An 18,655-nucleotide genomic window follows, 5' to 3' on the forward strand; every position below is an offset into this window, starting at 1 on the left:
TGATCTCTCTTGTTTCCTGACATCAAAGAATGCTTAAGACCAAACATTTCTATTTAACCCATAAAAATGGAAAAATTTTTGTGTAAGAAAGAAAAGTGCATGAAAACACTCATATATAGGAATCATTTGAATTGAGTATTTCCATTACACACCATGAAACAAAAAGACTTGTTGGATCAAAGGCTGCTACAGAACCCGTAACAATTATATTGCCAAAGAAATTATGCAACTATTTTGAACTTAGCAGATATGGATTTATGCAAATGAGACAAAAAGCATTGTATTGACCTGATAGCCTTGCTTGTATAATTCTTAAACAAAAGAATATCACAGTGCGCACCATCAGCTTCCATTGATAGCAGTTGGATTACAACTGAAAGAACTAGTTCACACTAGTTTTTAGCTAGTTATATCTTATTACTGAAAGAACTACCGAAGTTAAATATAGGTACTTTACTAAAAACAGCTATTCAATAAAGTTCGTAATGCATGTCTTAATGAGTTTGAAAAGAAGACGTTTTAAGAGAAAACCAAGCTCTGGGATGTGTGCTATAGCATTTTCCTTTGCACGTAATATATCTTAGTAAGATTTGGTTTTAAAACACTTATAAAATTTATGACGACTAGTTTGGCATCCAAACCTTCAAGAACCAAATAGTCATTATAAATTTTATAAATATGTCTTTAATGGTTTTAATTAACCAAGCAAAGTGTAAAACCAGAAGAGCTAATGGTTCTTACTGACCACCAATAGCTTATTAAAAAAATTACTAGATACTGTTTTGTTGTTTTTGATGTAGCAAAAAATAGACCCTACTTTCCATTTACAATTTATTTATCTCCAGCTTCTCCCTTTCCCCACATGGCTTATTTCTAATTAACCATCTTTCAAAAAATATCTTGTCTAGTGCTATATTTTTACAAACGAATATTAGTCCTCATCACTGTGTTCTTGTTCATATAACTTGGCTTCAGATTCACTGTCCTCTTCATTTTCTTGTACGTTTTCCTCATCATCTTCTCTGTATTTCATTTTGGCCTCCATGCTACTGAACTCATAACTAGTAGAAAAAGTCTGAATTGAAGACCTGTCGATGTGTTCAAACAGCTTCTCTGCTGCATGTTTTGCTTTCAAAGCCTAAAATAGAAATTGCAAAAATGTAAATAAAGCATTATGGCACCTGTGTGTGTGTGTGTCACCCTCAGGCATTTATGATAGACTGGCATTAATCAAGGGCATTTTGATATTTTTCTCTTATTCTTTCTATTCCATTACACACACCAAATGCATAATTTATTACTACTATACTATGTCTATTCTTTGCATACATATTAATTTTATGGTGTTCAGCTTACCTATAGAGAAAAAATATCGCTCTGGGATCCTCACAAGTACCCTACATTTCATATTCCGGCTGCATTACCAGCGTGGTTGGTCCTTGTGGTGTAGTGGTTAACACATCGGACTGGAATACCGAAGATGTGGGTTTGATTCCCGCCAAGGGCATTTGATATTTTTCTCTTATTCTCTCTATGGCATTAATCATAGTCAACCAATCAATGGCCTCAAACCAGTCAACCAATCAAAGTTATACCCTTTTGATGTTTCTTATTCTAGCTTACCTCATATTCTTCTTTCTGCTTTAGTTGCAGTTCTCTGGATTCATCCAAAGAAAGAACTTTGGCTTTCTGTCAATAATACAGTTATTGTTTGAGAAAATATATCTTTGATTAAGAAAATATACCTGTTTTCAAACTTCTACATTCTACATATTTTCGAAAGAGCCATTTTTAGAGAGTTTCAATGGGCCACTGGGCATTAAATGGATATTGGTTACTACTAATTGATAAAATGGAATGGGGTTTTAATTTTTCTCTATTATGGACTGGTCATAAAGTAAAGTGGGAGGGGGGTAAAATTGGATTTGAGATTTGAAGGGGCTCTTTTTTGCTGGCCCACTATAAAAGAGGTCAAAAAAATGATGCCCCCATCCCCCCCCCCCCCCCATATTTTCCATGCAAGAAATGCAAATGACCCACACCTAACGTAAAGTTTTATAGACGGCCCACCCCTTTTAAGAATTGAAGTTCAAGATTGTGTGACCCATCCCCTGTTTTTACCCCCTCCCTCTACTTTATGATCAGCTCCTTACCTCAAAGGCATGTGGTTTGACATGGGTTACAGCTGAATCATAAGCCCATTTTCCTGACGACTGTTTCTTTGGAGTGTTTTCTTTACTGGATTCTTCCTCGACTGTGTCCTGAGTAGGTGCAGCTAAAGCTCCCTTTTCATTGACAACCATGGCATTATCATCATCCTTATCATCATCATTACAGTTTTCATCATCATCACTGTCTAATTCAACTTTTTGGCTTGCATTCCTGCTTTGTGCTAAAGAAATTCTGTTAAACCTGTTGGACAGGTCATCTGCTTGTTCTCGTAAGGCAATTTGCTCTTTGAGTTTTCCCACTAGCTTATGTATCTTATCGCCTTTGTCTGGAAGAGAGTTGATAAACGTCCTAAAAAGTGACAAAAATAGTAAGAAGGTGTTGGAAATCACCCAGGAGATAACAAGACATGGCCTCATATTGTTTAATATTTAACATTTAGATTTAAGGTTCAATTAATAAGATACAAGATAATATATAATTTTGAAAGAGGCCAAAGTGAAAACCTAGCTCACCTCTTACAGCGAGCAGTCTCGATTTAGGTCTTTAAACATGGTAACCATGTCAGTTTCCCAAAATGGGGTACAAGATTGAGTAAATAGTGGGGGGGGGGGGGGGGGGGGGGGGGGGGGAGGGAGACTACTATTAAAGAGCTAACATTAAATACATGTAGTTTGAAGAACTTAAGTTATAGCTAGATACTAGTCATGTAAAAATTATGATAGTACTCTTACCTATTGAGAAGCAGCTTCTCCTGCCTTTGCAACATCTCAACCAGTTCAGCCTTACTCAACTTGGTAATGTCTTTCTTTTCCGACATCGTTCTCGACCATCGATAGTGAAGACCAGAAAGTCACGAGATGATCATTCACACATTAAAAAATGTCCATCAAATTGAATTTTGACATCACTAGATCAAACGTCCATTTAAATCGTTTCAGGGAATGAGAATCCACTCGAATTTTTAACAGAGGTATCTCGGTTTCATGTGAGTACAATCTTGAAACGTTTCCATATGATCGAGAAAAGTAATCTCCTATAAAAACTTAGTAATATCAGGAAGTTTCATTGTTTCCTTTCGGTTTCGTCCGCCATTTTGTAAATAGTAACCAGGCCTTATTTTCATAAACAGTTGAGTTTGAACTTTACAGAAAACATAGAGAAGAATTGAGAGAAAAAACCTGGAAAAAAACTAACGTTGAAAACTCCCTTCATAAAACGATCATGCAAAACAAATGCTATTGTAAGCAAATACTTGACTTCTTTAGATGAAGTTTAGTTACAAAATGAAACATATTGTTATGAATATTAGCTTTGATTTGAGCCTACTTGGCTAAACTTTGTCATGAAGTTTGAAGTTCTCTTCATCTTTTTACTGAAAATATTTGGATTTACAGCTCGTCTTGTTAAACCTGGTAAGTACAGACAAAAACACGGTAAAAGTTGATAGATAAGCTTTATTATTTTTCACAGACAAGTTGTTAAAATCTGTGATTTATTTTTTCAGAGACAAGCAGTCTTCGTAAGTTTCTTCACGCCACCAGCAATATAACGTACTTTGAACCAGTAAACTACGATAAAGACAGGATTCTAAAACAACACAAAGCAACGATTCAAAATCCTGCAAACGATGTTGTTATCATAGAACTGAACGCTTTCAAAAGGTGACCATTTCAAAGTTTTAATTTCCTGTTTTGTTGTTACTTGTTTACTGTTTACACATGTACAGGTAGTCCGAAGGTGTTAAACGTTAAACGTTAAACCTCCTTGAAATCTTTTATTTTATAGGCATTTTTCATTGATTCTGAGGCAAGATACCAACCTATTTTCACAAGGTCCTAAAGTGAAGATAAAATCTAAGAATGAATATACGAACATTAAATTTCAATTTAATGAATATTATACAGGAAAAGTTTCAGGTACGTAAGATAGCACAAGTCAACAAGTCCAGCTTTTATGTCCACCATAGCCACTCTTAGAAATCGTACCATATGTCTTTCCCCTGCACACCCACCAACATCATGATCCACATTCATGACACACACCCCGATACAAACAGGACTAACCCTAACCCCAATCCCATAAGAGTCAATCTTGGAACGAAGCTTTATCCAAGGGTTGAGCCTTGCTTCAATACTGATAAATCAAATTTATGATCAGTATATTTTCAAGCTCTTTGTGTCCAGCTAATTTTTTCACACAAATCCCTAAAAAATATTAGATTTTTTATCTAATACCATTTCTCCTATAGTCATCATTTACATTGAATGAAACTCCACTTCCTTAATAATATCGAAATTATGCACTTTTTATTTGGTCACACTACTGCTCGTTTTAAGATTGTAAAGTCACGTGACATGTTAGATTGTCTTTTATTTGTGTAGGAGATCAAAACTCATCTGTTACTGGCCGAATACGTACTGACGGCACCTTCGATGGGTGTTTTTATACTGCGGGTACCCTGTTCCATTTAGAACCTGCATCAAAATATTTCTCCCATTCACTTCTCTTCCATTCACTCGTGTATCAGTCCCGTGATGTGGAATTTAATACATCAGTGAGAATAGCAGCTAAGAAAGTCCACCATTCCTATCGAAAACTTCATCAACTGCCTAAAACTATGCAATTCCAGGTATTTGTTTACTATTTCAAATCAGCTTTCTTAATAAGTTTGTCGTTCAGGGACCGCGCATTACATGTAATAATCGGAGGGAATATGGGTAAGAAAATTAAAAAAAACATTTTTCTCCAATCCTCCATTCCAGTTAGTATGGCCATTTTTTTCAGGACCACCTGTCGTTATTTCCACCGACCACACTTCAGGGTCACTTTTCAAGGCCACTCGTTTTCTAACCCATACTCCTCCCTTCAATAAATAATAAATAATCCTCTCTCTAAGGGGTCGTGGGTCAGACCCACATAACACCAGATACTATAACAGCCTGTTTTTCGATTGACGTGGCTCTATCATGTGTATTTTTGATTTTTCTCAAGAAGACGACTTCCCGTGGGATGGTTGGTAGGTTAGGATAGATTCTCTGGTAGCAAGATACGAGCACGAAAGTTGTTCAAAGCATTGAACGCCACGTAAAATTTGCAAATTTTTTTCATTCCAGACTTCTTACCGTCGAACACGTGCAGCACGATTATCTGACAACAGTACTGACCTAAACACATGTACACTGCACATTGCCGCTGACCATCGCTTTTATAATCAAGTGGGCAAAGGCTCAGTCGATGAGACTATTGCAGAAATGGTCTTTCACATCGCGGGCTCGGATAAGATTTTCCGTTCAACAGATTTCAATGGTGATGGTGGACCGGGCGATAATATTGGGTTCACGATAACAGCCATTACTTTGTTTCAAGATGTTGAGGCCGAAGGTATTTGAATATATTTATTTTATTTACTGGTCTTAAGTAGCAGATTGGTGAAAAGACTCATGTCTTTATCTGTTTATTAACCCTAATAAAGAATTATTATTTACAATTGTTATTGGTTTTGAAATTTTTTGGGTGGGATTACTAATTGGAAGCAGCCACGATTTAGGACATTTTAATTAGTGCAAATATTTCCCCATGCCAGACCACGTGTCATTGTCTTGAGAATAAGATTCTTTGTTTGCTTAGTTGTATCCATATTCTTGATGTGTCTTCTCGTGCGCAACCGTTAGATAAAGAAATAATACTCTTGGGAATGACACATGGTGTGAAATGCAAAAAAATATGAGTTCTATTTACTATACAACAACACAAGCTGTGCCAGGATTTTCAAACTGGTCAACAATATTATCAGTGAAATTTCCTTTCTACGACGGCTTTTTATTGCTAATCTAGAATTGATGACTTATTGGTCTCCTCAGGTATTCTCGCCAAACCATCATCTACATTCATTAACTTTCTGTCCAAATGGAGCACATTCAACCACGACCAGTACTGTCTTGCCATTTTATTCACCTACCAGAAGTTCCCCAAAGGCACCTTGGGCCTTGCTTGGGTAGGTGCAACTGATATTGGTGGTATATGCTCCAAGAGGGTCCTGCTAGAAGATTCGCAGTTAGGAGAGTTGAACTTCAACACTGCTGTTGTGACTTTTCGGAACGATGCCAGAATACCCCGCAAAGCCACTTTGATTACTGTTGCACACGAGCTTGGGCACAGTTTTGGCTCCGAGGTAAAGAGCTCTCTAATTGGTCAAAGAATTAGGAAATTTGCATGATGGCGTCCCACTACCATAATGCTTCGCGAATTTTCTTTCTTATTTAAATTATATTCCCTTATGAGAAAAGTAAGACTATTGTCGCTAATTAACTGAACAAAAGTGTGCAAGGTAGTCTGGTAGTAGAGGTGAATGACACCTGATCATGCAAACGTCCTATTACAACACGATTTCATGGCTGCCGCTTGAGAAAGGGTCATTAGGATGGGGGCTTTTGTCTGTCGCCTGGAATGCTTAGTTATTACTATTCGCACCAGTCCCTTACAGAGCAAATATAAATAATATCGCTCCCAGATCCACCGCGCGCAGTTTCGTATGAACTCGTTGTGGCAATTGCAGTATTGACGGCTTTCCATTCCTTTAGCCAGCTTACCCTCTCGCGCTCGCCTTCTCCGACTAGCAGCTGTGTTCAGTCTTTTTCTTCCTCCCTGCTCCCTCCATCACCATCATAGATTTATTTTCTGCTCTCTTGGTTGATCACGGTTGCATTTATCCCATTCTTATTTAACGAGCGCGAAAAGGAATGATGTGGATAGGATACTAAATATCAAAACCAAACATACCATGGTATTATTTCTCATTACTTTTAAAGCATGATCCAAATACAAAGAGATGTTCACCAAATGAAAATGGCGGCAACTATATAATGTACGAATTCTCTACCGGTGGAAGAGAGCCCAACAATTATCTATTCTCTAAGTGTAGCAAGTCTCAAATATGGCCGATTATCTTCAACAAGGGACCGCGTTGTTTTATTGGTAAGTCAATTGAACAGGACTAAAAACGAATCAGCGATGTATGTAGCAGGGGCTTCTTTTTATCGTTTGGATATTTCTTAGCCTAGTAGTAGTGCGAGGGGGTTTACTTCAAGCGATTCTTACTGCTAAACAAAAAGGAAGAGCAAGTTTGAAAATTGCACAATCGTTTTGGGTGCTATAATTTTGGAAGCGTAACATGGACCACAGGCTACTGTGTCCTCGCATTACTGACTCATATGTAACATATATTGTTACTCTCAACCTGGTACTCTCGATACGGTACCCACGACTCCCGACTTGGTACTCTCTGACTGTCAACCCTCGACAAATTAAAACACCAGACTCGACTAAAGATCATCTTATTTTAACTTTGATATTCCTGCATTAGTTAACAACCATGGTGTCTACTGCGGCAATAAAATCGTCGAGGAAGGAGAAGAATGTGACTGCGGTACGCCACAAGAATGTCATCTGATAGATAAGTGCTGTGAGCCCAGAAACCGATCCCTAGGGATTCCAGGCTGTAGATTCAAGAATGGCTACCAATGCAGGTATGGCTGTCTTAAAGACTATATTTGATGCAAGGAGGGAGGGATCCAGATTGTCTAGAAAATTCAGTAACGGGTCGGAGACTCGTAGGGGAGGGGAGAGTAGGGAGGGAAAGGGAGGGAAGGGAGGGGGACAAAGTATGAAAGGAGAAAGTCTTGCCCTACCTTATTCCTCTATTGCTAATAAAGATCTTTAAAATTTGCCTGACGAAGAGGGGGCGGGACCACACCTTGGTCTATAACGTGATACGAACGCGAAAAAGGCCGAATAGGAACGTGCATCGGACGCGCAACAAAATTAAATCCAGCGTGTGATAATGAAAGGTGACTTTTTAGAGAAATCCAGTACCGCTCGAAAGCTGGATTTTCATTGCGCCCTAAGCACAGTACCGCTTTTGTAAGGTTAGGTTTAGTGCTATTGTTTGGATAACCAATCTTTTTTTTTTTAATCCAATCATGTAAATCGTTCCGAGCGGTATGGGCTGGCTCACTTTTTACTCTTCCGCTGGCCAAATTTAGGACTCTTTAGGTCTTAATCAATGCAGTGTTGTTATATGAAAAGCTGCTACGTTAGTGTGACATTTCCCAAAACTTCTGTCGCCGCAACATCGCAACACTTGCACCATTTGTTGGAAGAAAAAACGAATCGTAATTTTTCTTTTTATTTTAGTCCAAAGAAAGGCCCGTGCTGTACCCAAGACTGTATGCATGTCACCACACCAAATACGATCTGTAAACATGAGACGCAATGCACTTATGAAGCGTATTGCAAATATCCTTTTGAACTTGATAACTTGAAATTTCAATACACGTCGTAGAGTAACTACTATCGGGGGATTGTCTCAAGGATCGGGTTCAGGAGGGGGAAGGAGACTGAAAGTAGCATGGATTGTAGGCCCTGTCCTGCTCAGGAATAGTTTTGTGCCATATAAAAAAAATTAAATTTGGCCCAAGGCAAGAAAAGTATGTTTTGTAGGTGTGAAAAGACCCAAGGAACGACCAATCACAGCACGCGATATTAATTTTCATCCATTTAAAATGCTAAAAGCCTTAACATTTCACAGCAGATACAATGCCACGTGCCCATCGGCTTTGTCTAAACCATCGAACACTACTTGTAATGATGGCAGTAATACTTGTGTGGATGGTGAATGTATTGGGTCGATATGTACGATGTATGGACTGCAAGAGTGTCAGTGTTCTTCACATCATCTTATGTGTCATGTCTGCTGCAATGATACAAAGGTAAATACTTTACAGGAAATAACGGTTTCTTTGTCTACTAATGCGCTCCCTCTCACAGTTGAGTTTAATCGTGGGCTCGATTCTTGGACCCGGCCCGCGATATTAATAATAATAATTATGACATCATCATCATCATCACAATAATAAAAATAAAAATATTAAGCAGGGTAGGTGAGGGTATGTTACGGTACGGTATGGTGTGGTGTGGTAAATGTATGGTATACACCTATTTCAGAAATCGTTGTCGCACCAAAAACCTCAAGCAACAAGACAAGACCGCAGAGAATGCCGGTACTTTTAGCTGTAATTAGTTTATTCATGGTGCATTTTCATTTATTGACTTCACAAATTGCTCCAAGCAAGGCTGCTTCAGATGGAGAGCTATAGCCGCTTGCATGAACCATGAATAAATCAATTATAATTAAAAGTACCGACGTTCTCTGGAACCTTGGCTTGTTACTTGAGGCTCTTGGTGCGACAACGATTTTCGAAATAGGTTATAGTATAATATGATATAGTCTGGTATGGTATGATTTAGCATGGTATGGCATTAAAGAGTATGCGAATATCGAATCTGGTTTATTTAATCAATCTAGGATGGGTGTATCTCTGCGAGTACTATAGTGGGTCGTCAAACGGTCCAGCGGCCAGCAGGAAGCACATGTAACCAGGATACTGGATACTGTGATCAACAAGGGTACTGTATTACCGTCAATACAGACAGTCAGTTACGGGTACTCAAGGACGCGTTTGATAGAACGACGTCTAAGGCTTCTGTCAATAACGCTCTTCTCTGGCTTGGAGAGAACTGGTGAGAACAACCTGTCTAGTTAATATTAGTCTAAGTGATTAACAATTGCATGATTCGGCTTGGATGTTACCTAGAAAAGGCATCACAGAACATTACCTCATCCTTTATTCTTATTATTTTTCGACTCCAAAAAGTGGTCAACTCTAAATAGTAATCCATCCCCCTGATCCGCCCTTGGTACTTCTCAATCTCGTAACGAATTAAGTGTCAGAAAGACCTGATTTAAACGTGTCGGCGCCAGCGCGTTTTTTATATTTGACGCGCTCCTTCAACTTTTGTCATTTGTAATAACATTCGTAGAGTAATTGGAAAAATCGCTTGCGCCAGTTGCCTATGTTCATACAAGAGCGCGGCAGCAATAGTCCTCCTCAAGACATTATGCGTCACTGATTTGTAGCATAATTTAAGAAATCGCTTGCGCCAATAAATCTGAAAATACTTACATTAGAGGGTGGCGCGATATTGATAAGGAGGCATGCTTATGGTTTACATCAATTCAAATTTGCGCTATTTTATTTTTTGAAGGTACTACATAGTGGCACTGACTTTTGGCGCGTGTGTCGTGGCGATCTGGCTGAAGTTCAATAATCCCCTGGAGAGAATATTGAGACGATTCGCCATACATCCTTACCATCATAATATATCAAACCCTACCCATGCCACTGTCAATCAATGCCTTCCACAGGAAGAGTACGAGAGTGACCAGATTGCTTCTACAGCTGTTTAACTTTACACCAGAGAGTCCTATATATGGACTTTGCAAATCTTTGCGTCCGCATTCTTTCTTATCCGTCAGTATATAGAAAAGCCAGGGGCGTGACTTCGGGGTGTACTAATGGTGCGTGTGTCTGTTTGGAAGGGAGGGTATGGAGGGATGATTTGTTGAGGTAAGTGGGAGTGAGCCCCCTCTCTCAAGAGAAATCGTGAAACGGCACATGAACTTTTTTGCATACCCGGTAGTCAGACTGTAGGAGATCTTTACTCAACCAATTAAAAACCTCGATAACGGGCAACGTCACGACCGTGAGTACCATACGAAATTGATTTAACTATGATTTACCGTATATATGGTCCTCTTTACCTTCAGTGTTATGTCAATCTTCCCATTTGAGACCACTTCACATTCACTAGAATATCATTTTGTTATTTAACGGTTGACCATGAGAAGGCACATGAATATAAATACAATTCAAACAAAAATTCCTATTCTCAAGGGAATGATACATGGTCAGAAATGGAAAAAAATTATGTCCACGGCAAAGAGGTCTATTATGCTAGTACAGCAAATTGGCTCCTCTTGAATAATTTAAAGACTCATTTCTTTTATTGAATAAATATGTGAATGGACTACTAAAAAACAGTATTTTTACCAGTTTTTATAGTAATTCAGCTGTTCTATAGTCAGAGATGGTTTCACAGTAGCAAGAGCTTTGGTGAAATGTTTCTGTTCTATGTTACTTGCCGTCATGCCATTTTCTTCCAGTGCAAACAGCGCGGCCTGGAAAACAAATAGTGAGGAATATTGGTAATCAGGTTTAATTTTCCGATTTAAAAAATATATAGAGGTTTGTATTACACTAAATACATTTTAAATCACAGTTTTCGGGACCATGCAACAAGCTGTCCGTTGAATAAAAGGATGTCCCCGTAATAAGGGGTACGCTTAATAGAGGTATCAAAATTTAAATAATAATAATGATGATGATGATGATGGTTATGATGATGATGATGATGATGATGATAATGACCATGATGATGATGGTTATGATGATGGTTATGATGATGATGATGATGATGGTGATGATGGTTATGATGATGATGTTGAAAATAATAATTAATGAAAGTATCATTTCACTTACCTCCCTTAAAAGATTTTCCAAGTCCGCTCCAGAAAACATTTCAGTATTCTCGGCAATATTTTTCAAACTAACATCATCAGATACAGGACTTGCGCGTGTAAGGACCTTGAGGATCTCCAATCTCGCATCCTGGTTTGGTGGGGGAACGTATATGATACGGTCAATACGACCGGGTCTTAGTAACGCCTCGTCTATAGCACCCGGGCGATTTGTCGCTGCTACCAGGATCAAGTCTTTAACATTTTGAAGCTTTGAAAGTCTTTGTTTCCGTCCATCATTAGTATCCTCTCCACTGTCTTCTTTCAAGTCTAGTTTTGAATTTTCAGGATTCGACTCAAAGATATTTTCATTAGATTTTTCAGACATTTCTTTGACATTACCTGTGTCACATTTTCCTTCCCCATCTTGAGAAATCTTGTTTTCGGATGTTTGCTTACTGTTTCTGTCATGGTCCGAACCGTATATGTTTGCTGACACTCCAACACCGTCCATTTCATTTAGAAGGCTCGCCAACAACCTGGTTTGGGGGCCACTGCTGTCTTTCTCCGACCTTTTTCCAGCAAGGGAATCCAGCTCGTCAAGGAATAAAATCGAAGGGGCTGTTGCTCTAGCTTTCAGAAAAATCTAGGAAAAAGAGATGATTCTATTTAGTTATTAAGAAGTTTATAATAATAAAACTCTCCCTTGGAGCTTTTCAAAATCTAATTACAAGTCATTCTCGCGCTTTGTCAACACACGGTTGCCACGCGTAACGTCCATCACAGTTTTACTCCGCATATTTCTGGCTTGCATGGGTGGCCTGTGTACCAGCTTATTCTACCAAATACCAAAGGATACCAAAGTATTATATACCTCTCTTATCATCCTCTCAGCATCTCCAACATATGGTGAATATAGCTGCGCACAGCTAAGAGATAGAAAGGTACAGTGGCATGAAGATGCAACTGCTCGCACTAATGTGGTCTTGCAGCACCCTGGGGGACCGTACAACATCACTCCACGTGGACGCTGAAGACCTAATCTTGAAAAGGCTTCGGGATACTTGAGTGGCCATTCAATTGCCTGCCACAGAAATTTAACAATTATAAAACTTATATGTTAAGTGTATGCTACATCGAGTGTATAAGCAGATTAAAAAATCTGCCTCAGTTGGGTTCTCGCGGGACTCGAACCACTGACCTCTTGTTTTCTAGACCATTATAAAACCATTGAGATCTGGTTTGATTATTTCAATTTGCATATTACAATCCTTCAACCTTCATTTTCACTTCCCTTCATCTTATCCCCAAGTGTCCGAATTTCTTGCACTAAAAGCAAGAATTATTTTTTAAAGTCAATTTTCTTCCTTCCATTTCATTTTCAGTTCTTTCCTTCCTATTATTCCCTAAAGAGTTTCATTTGAAATCACATTACACTTACTTGCATAAGAGCTTGTTTCACTTGGTGCAGTCCACCAATACTCTGCCAGCTGATTGGATGAAGACTAACAAGACCTTCCATCCCTCTGTGTGTAGAGGGAACAATGTGGCACATTGCTAGCTGGAAGTCTGTCATCTTAACTGAACTAGCTGGTATTAAAAAGTGGTTTGATAAGTACTGTAGAATGGCTGTAAAGTCTTTGAATCAGTATTATTCAAGCCTTACAGAGGGAAAAAATAATCAACTACTTTCTTCTGGTATGTATTTCGTCTTATTTGATTAGCATCAAATTTTGCAGGAAGACTTCATTTCCATAAGAAGTTAAAATTGGCAAACTATGGTACATATACAAAGGCCTTTAAAAGTAGAGAATACGAGATCAAAAGAGATGAGCTAGCTTGAACATATTCTGAACTACCTTTAGCAAACCCTTTTTGCAAGGATAGACTTGGACCTCCTTCCTCCTGAAATGTCCTTTTCATGGCAGCAATAGCAGCTTCCCTGCACAAAGAGGCAAGATCTGCTCCAACATAACCCACAGTTATCTCTGCAAGATGTGCAAGGTTGACATCTTCATCTAGTTGGAGATTTCTTGTATGGACTTGAAGAATCGCTAGTCTGTTTAGTGGACTGGGAACACCAATGACAACCTAGTAAGATGAGAAACATTAAAAGAATGTTGAGAAGAACTCAGTGCAGATAAACAACAAAAATACTCTCGCTAACTTTATTGGAGCTTCATTTTTGCTTACCATACCAACTCTTTCCTTCCTTTTATTTTTCCTGAATGAGTGGATGCATGAATGAGTGGGTGGACAGATGGATTGCTAGATGCAGAAATGAACAAATGTTCATGCATCCACTAATTCAGTTATCTATTTAGTCTAGTAATCTGTCATTCAGTCCTCACTCATCCATCTGCCCACATGACCATCCATCTATCTATCCATCAATCAAACCACCCATCAATTTGTACATCCATCTACCCACATATCCATCTATTCACTTATTTATCCATTAACTCACCTTCCCACCAATCCATCTATTCATCTTTTCATCCATCCATCCATCTATCTACTTACCTAATCACCTATCCACCTATTTACCTATTCACCCATTCATCCTTCCATCCACCTACCCATGCAATCTCATCTGTCTATTCACACATTCATCTATCCATCTGCCAATATATTTACTCACTCATTCAACTATCCCTAAACCTACCCCCACCTACCCATCCACTCATCAAATCTATCTGTTTCTTGGAAATATAGCACATACTTCTCTATCAAACCTTCCTGGTCTTCTTAAGGCAGAGTCTATAGCATTTGGTCTGTTTGTTGCCCCAATGACCACAAGTCTTCCTCTATTATTATCCACACCATCCATGAGGGTCAGCAATTGAGCTACAATTCTGTTTTCTTCTTCACTACCGCTGGTTCCTCTTTTAGGGCACAGTGCATCTATCTCATCAATAAAGAGTACACAAGGTCCTGATTTTGATGCCACTCTGTAAAGAGTAATAGACATATTAGCTTTGTCATTGAAATGCCAAAATTCAGCCTCAATTTTTTTTACAAACAAGAAATATAAGAGAAGCTCAAGCTAGAAAACTCACTAACTTTACACTCTATACTCAAGTTAAGGAGATACAGCTATTCTAAAAAGGTTGGTGAAGGTTTTGCTGCATGTTGGAATTCAAGCTTGAAATATTATGTGTCACGTGAATGCAATAATTGAAAGGTCACAGTGATATGATTTTTTTCTAAACTTTGTCTGCACATTTTTCTGGGATGCAACATGCAGTAATGCAGCATGCCACAAAGTCGTTACCAACCCTTTTTGAACTAGCTGTATCTAATGATAGTACCTGGCTTTTTCGAAAACCTTTCTAAGATTCTCTTCACTTTCTCCCGAGTGTGGTCCAAAGACATCAGTTCCATTAACAGTTATTAACTGTGCATTACAATCATCTGTTACAGTCCTTACCAAGAGTGTCTTACCAACACCTGGTGCGCCTTGTAACAAGATCCCTTTAGGGCACTCTAAGTCCAGGTGTGCAAAGGACTCTGGGTATTCAAATGGATACTTTAACATTTCTTTCAGAATTTTTGAAGCTTCATCCATTCCTGCCATAGTAAATCTGTTGCCTTCACCAAATAAGCTCCCCATTCTTACTGACTGCACGTGAATTGTAGTGTTTGCTGAGACAGTTACACAACCTGCATCACTAATTATAGGCATAGTTTCCTCTACTGTGACACTATATATTTCCCTGTATATACTACTTTCATTGTTTCTTAATTCTCTAGGTTTTATAACACATCCTTTGACGATAGTCAGTCCTTGTAGTAGCATCTTAACCTTTCGTTCACGTCGTTTGTCCAGAATTGTTTTGGAAAAATAACTACAATCATCTCCGATGTCTTTTAGAATCAAAGATACTTTAACAGCAGCAGCTTCTATAGGTTCTAGCTTTGAAATATCTGTCATAGCAATTGAGGTTTGATTGAGTGTCTTTTTAGCAGCTCGTTGTTCAGTTTTATCAAAGTATAAAGAAACCATACTATCAAACTGAATAATCCTTGCACGTCCCTCACGAGGCCACACGGAGCAGTAGACGTAAAACTTATCAGTTCTGATTCTTACTGACGAACCTATAATAACACCAAGATCTGACATGGTCGCCATATCCATCCTACATCGAGCTTTGTTATAATCTTTAGCTTCACATGGAAAACATTGAAGAATTTCCGTTTTTGTTGATTCGTCCGCCATCTTGAATAAAGAATACACGTGCTGAAGAATACGGGGGGGGGGGGGGGGTGAGGGCTTCCAGTAAATTCTTGACGGCAAGTATCATTGGTGAAAACTTAAGAAATTAATTTTGCATATTTTGTAAAATGATAAAGAAGAACAAAAGTTATATTTCTCACTTATTATAGTATGATATTTTTATGGCACGATTTTTTAAATTTCAAATTCGAAAACAATGACACTTCCCACTCTCCCCTCCCTATATAGTTTAATATAGCCTCAGCCAGTCAACACTGCAGGCTCATAATATTCAACATGGCGGCCTTACTCAACAACTTGTGCAAGTCTTCATTTAGAACATCTCTAATTTCCCCAACTTTTTACCGACAGATATCTTTGACTATAACACACAGCTGTTCTTCAAAACCAAGTAAGTATCTAGAACCTTTTGTTTGATGCTTGTTGTTGTCTTGGCTCTAAAGAAATGAAATTTAGATTCGGTGTTATTGTACACTGACGTTGCATGATCATGATCTCGGGGTTTGATTCATAAAACCTTAAGTATATTTCATCAATTTAATCAAATAAGATGTTCAACACCAGTGATTTGCCGTGTGTAGAGTTTTTGTGAGCAGAATGAAATTGGTGACAATCTTTGAACGAAATATCACAGTGCACAATGATTGCTCATCTAATGAAAATGCTCAGACATAGAACTGTCATGGCATGGCCATGAGAATTTCACAGTCATAAGAAAGTTGCTTCATTCAATGTTAAGCCAGCTTATATAAACTACCTTATTAAAACGATATATTTTACAGACCTATATGCTGGGGAGGGAGAGGGAGAGGGAGAGGGAGAGGGAGAGGGGGGTTTAGGGGTATGCAGGGTGCAAATGGCCCTCCTCCCCCTCGCCAGATGTTTTTGTTTATTTAAAATATTTGTATTTTATTAAACTTAGGGTGCGTTTACATGATACCAGAAGGGAGAATGAAAGGAATGACGCATGCGTATCACACATTTCAAGCTTGAACTCGTTCTGTGAATTTTTCTCATGTAAACACAGTATGACATGCTTCATTCTCGTTCCGGAACAAACTCATGCAGTATCATGTAAACACCCCCTTATAATTATGCTAGTCCAGGGATGGTTGACTGTTGGGGGAACTCAAATCCCAGGATTGATAAAAAGTGCAGGTCTCTTGTGCCACGGCAAACCACTCTAAAACTCTGGCCTCATCTCAGAAGCTTGAGGGGGCAGGGGTACTCCCTGTTTTTGTTTGAAATGTACCTTTCTGTTCCAAAATAGCTAGCCACTTGTTTTGTTATGCTTGGAGTAAATTGCATTTTTTTTTTTTTTAATTCAGAAGAACAAGGGGAAGAAACTCATAAACTGGGGCAAGAGCGATGCTTTGGAATTAACTATCTAAAAGATGGAACAGATCCTCCATTATTGCCAGATAATGAATATCCAGATTGGTTATGGAAATTAACTGAGCCTACTTATACTGAGGAATCCCCAGAACAGACTGCAGCATACTGGAAAAACATTAACAAGAAAAGAAGAAGACAGGAAAATGAAATTAAGAAACAAAAGAAAATCTAAGTTATTCATTTTCTTAAATATTGAAGTTTAATTAAAATTGTTTTTGTTCCTTATAAAAAAAATCAGGAATTAAAGATTTTTTAAAAGTATGTTGCTATATGTGTAGCTGCATAAAGTATGATAATATTAAAAATCCTATAGAGGCTTTTCACCATCACGTGATGGCAGCCATGACAGGGGGCAGGAACAATTGATTCTGGTCTAATCTGATTTACGTTAGAAAGGATTTAGTTACCCAGGGGGGAAAAGTTAAGCCCCCTGTCATTACTGCTATCACGTGATGGTGCAAAGCCCCTATCAAAGGAATAATGTATTATTTCAGCAAATTCAGTAATTATGCCGTTAGGGGGTGTCCGGTGCACTGAAGGACACCCCCTGGAACTGCCCCTGGTATGTACATCAATCTTGGGATAAAACCGATATCAATCATATCGACGCTTAAAATCAAAAACTTTTAATACAAGACGTTAAAGTGCTACTACGACGAAAATCACTCAAACTTGGACTCAGCTGAAACTTCCTAAAAATACTCTTTAAAGGTCCAATAATCACTGTATGAAGTGTTTTCTCGATATTCAGGACGAAAGTATGATACTTTTACGATTATTTTTTGGAGTCTGTGACGTCATACTCTCAACATCGAACATCGCTCCATACATTTCTTTGTAGTTTATGATCAAAATATCAGTAGTAAAGGGAGAAAAAAATACCCAAACACCCCAAAATATAAATTATAGTCACAAGTAATGTGAAATAAGCACATTAGCCACCCTTTGGGCTTCATAGGAATAAAATAAATTAAGGATTTATATACAAAGAAATGTATGGAGCGATGTTCGATGTTGAGTGTATGACGTCACAGACTCCAAAAAATAATCGTAAAAATATCATACTTTCGTCCTGAATATCGAGAAAACACTTCATACAGTGATTATTGGACCTTTAAAGAGTATTCTTAGGAAGTTTCAGCTGAATCCAAGTTTGAGCGATTTTCGTCGTAGTAGCACTTTAAGTACACTTTTTTTATATACTCTAAGTTTTATTCATAAAATCTTGGCAAAACCTAGGCAAAATTTTAGCAAAATCTATTTACTACATACATTTTCTTATAAAAGTGGATAGCCTGGGTTACCCGTGGATGCAGCCCCTGAAACTCCTACAAAAAATGCTGGATCTGCCGGGGTTGGAAAAGAAGTCTGAGATTTGTTATTTACCAGTCTGTACTCAATCATTTATTAATACAAAACAAGTCCTTGATGAAAAC

At 38.2% G+C, this 18,655-nt stretch overlaps 4 protein-coding genes and 1 non-coding gene across 6 annotated transcripts; 3 read left to right on the forward strand and 2 right to left on the reverse strand.

Annotated features, from left to right (window-relative positions):
* Positions 1–264: 264 nt before the first annotated feature.
* Positions 265–3,256, reverse strand: LOC116290573 (uncharacterized). The gene is made up of 4 exons (XM_031697643.2): positions 2,904–3,256; positions 2,154–2,520; positions 1,624–1,689; positions 265–1,138 (listed from the first exon to the last, which is right to left on the reverse strand). The coding sequence occupies exons 1-4, from the start codon at positions 2,987–2,989 to the stop codon at positions 932–934; spliced, it is 726 nt and encodes a 241-aa protein (XP_031553503.1). The 5' UTR covers positions 2,990–3,256; the 3' UTR covers positions 265–931.
* Positions 1,436–1,507, forward strand: Trnas-gga (transfer RNA serine (anticodon GGA)). Its single transcript has one exon. It is a non-coding gene; the product is annotated as a tRNA-Ser (tRNA).
* Positions 3,257–3,514: 258 nt separating the features above from the next.
* Positions 3,515–10,477, forward strand: LOC116290581 (disintegrin and metalloproteinase domain-containing protein 10-like). The gene is made up of 11 exons (XM_031697653.2): positions 3,515–3,584; positions 3,677–3,833; positions 3,958–4,088; positions 4,554–4,801; positions 5,286–5,553; positions 6,033–6,343; positions 6,981–7,146; positions 7,535–7,697; positions 8,762–8,939; positions 9,536–9,750; positions 10,276–10,477. Exons 1-11 carry the CDS (start codon positions 3,515–3,517, stop codon positions 10,475–10,477), a joined length of 2,109 nt encoding a protein of 702 aa, XP_031553513.2.
* Positions 10,478–11,068: 591 nt separating this feature from the next.
* LOC116290555 (ATPase family gene 2 protein homolog B) lies at positions 11,069–15,811 on the reverse strand. Of its 2 annotated transcripts, XM_031697613.2 has the most exons (8): positions 14,899–15,811; positions 14,310–14,538; positions 13,447–13,678; positions 13,029–13,177; positions 12,462–12,671; positions 11,990–12,233; positions 11,610–11,917; positions 11,069–11,248 (listed from the first exon to the last, which is right to left on the reverse strand). In XM_031697613.2, exons 1-8 carry the CDS (start codon positions 15,804–15,806, stop codon positions 11,117–11,119), a joined length of 2,412 nt encoding a protein of 803 aa, XP_031553473.1. In that variant the 5' UTR covers positions 15,807–15,811; the 3' UTR covers positions 11,069–11,116. The 2 variants fall into 2 exon arrangements, with proteins under 2 accessions (XP_031553473.1, XP_031553472.1); XM_031697612.2 differs by having other exon boundaries at positions 11,610–12,233.
* Positions 15,812–16,092: 281 nt separating this feature from the next.
* On the forward strand, positions 16,093–17,480 carry LOC116290556 (large ribosomal subunit protein mL54). The gene is made up of 2 exons (XM_031697615.2): positions 16,093–16,215; positions 17,153–17,480. Exons 1-2 carry the CDS (start codon positions 16,101–16,103, stop codon positions 17,389–17,391), a joined length of 354 nt encoding a protein of 117 aa, XP_031553475.1. The 5' UTR covers positions 16,093–16,100; the 3' UTR covers positions 17,392–17,480.
* The last annotated feature ends 1,175 nt before the right edge of the window (positions 17,481–18,655 follow it).

The sequence above is a fragment of the Actinia tenebrosa genome, unplaced genomic scaffold, assembly GCF_029948245.1.
Source record: "Actinia tenebrosa isolate PJP-AT-01 unplaced genomic scaffold, QUT_ActTen_1.0 PGA_scaffold5__44_contigs__length_20552954, whole genome shotgun sequence".
In the NCBI taxonomy this organism is placed as follows: domain Eukaryota; kingdom Metazoa; phylum Cnidaria; class Anthozoa; order Actiniaria; family Actiniidae; genus Actinia; species Actinia tenebrosa.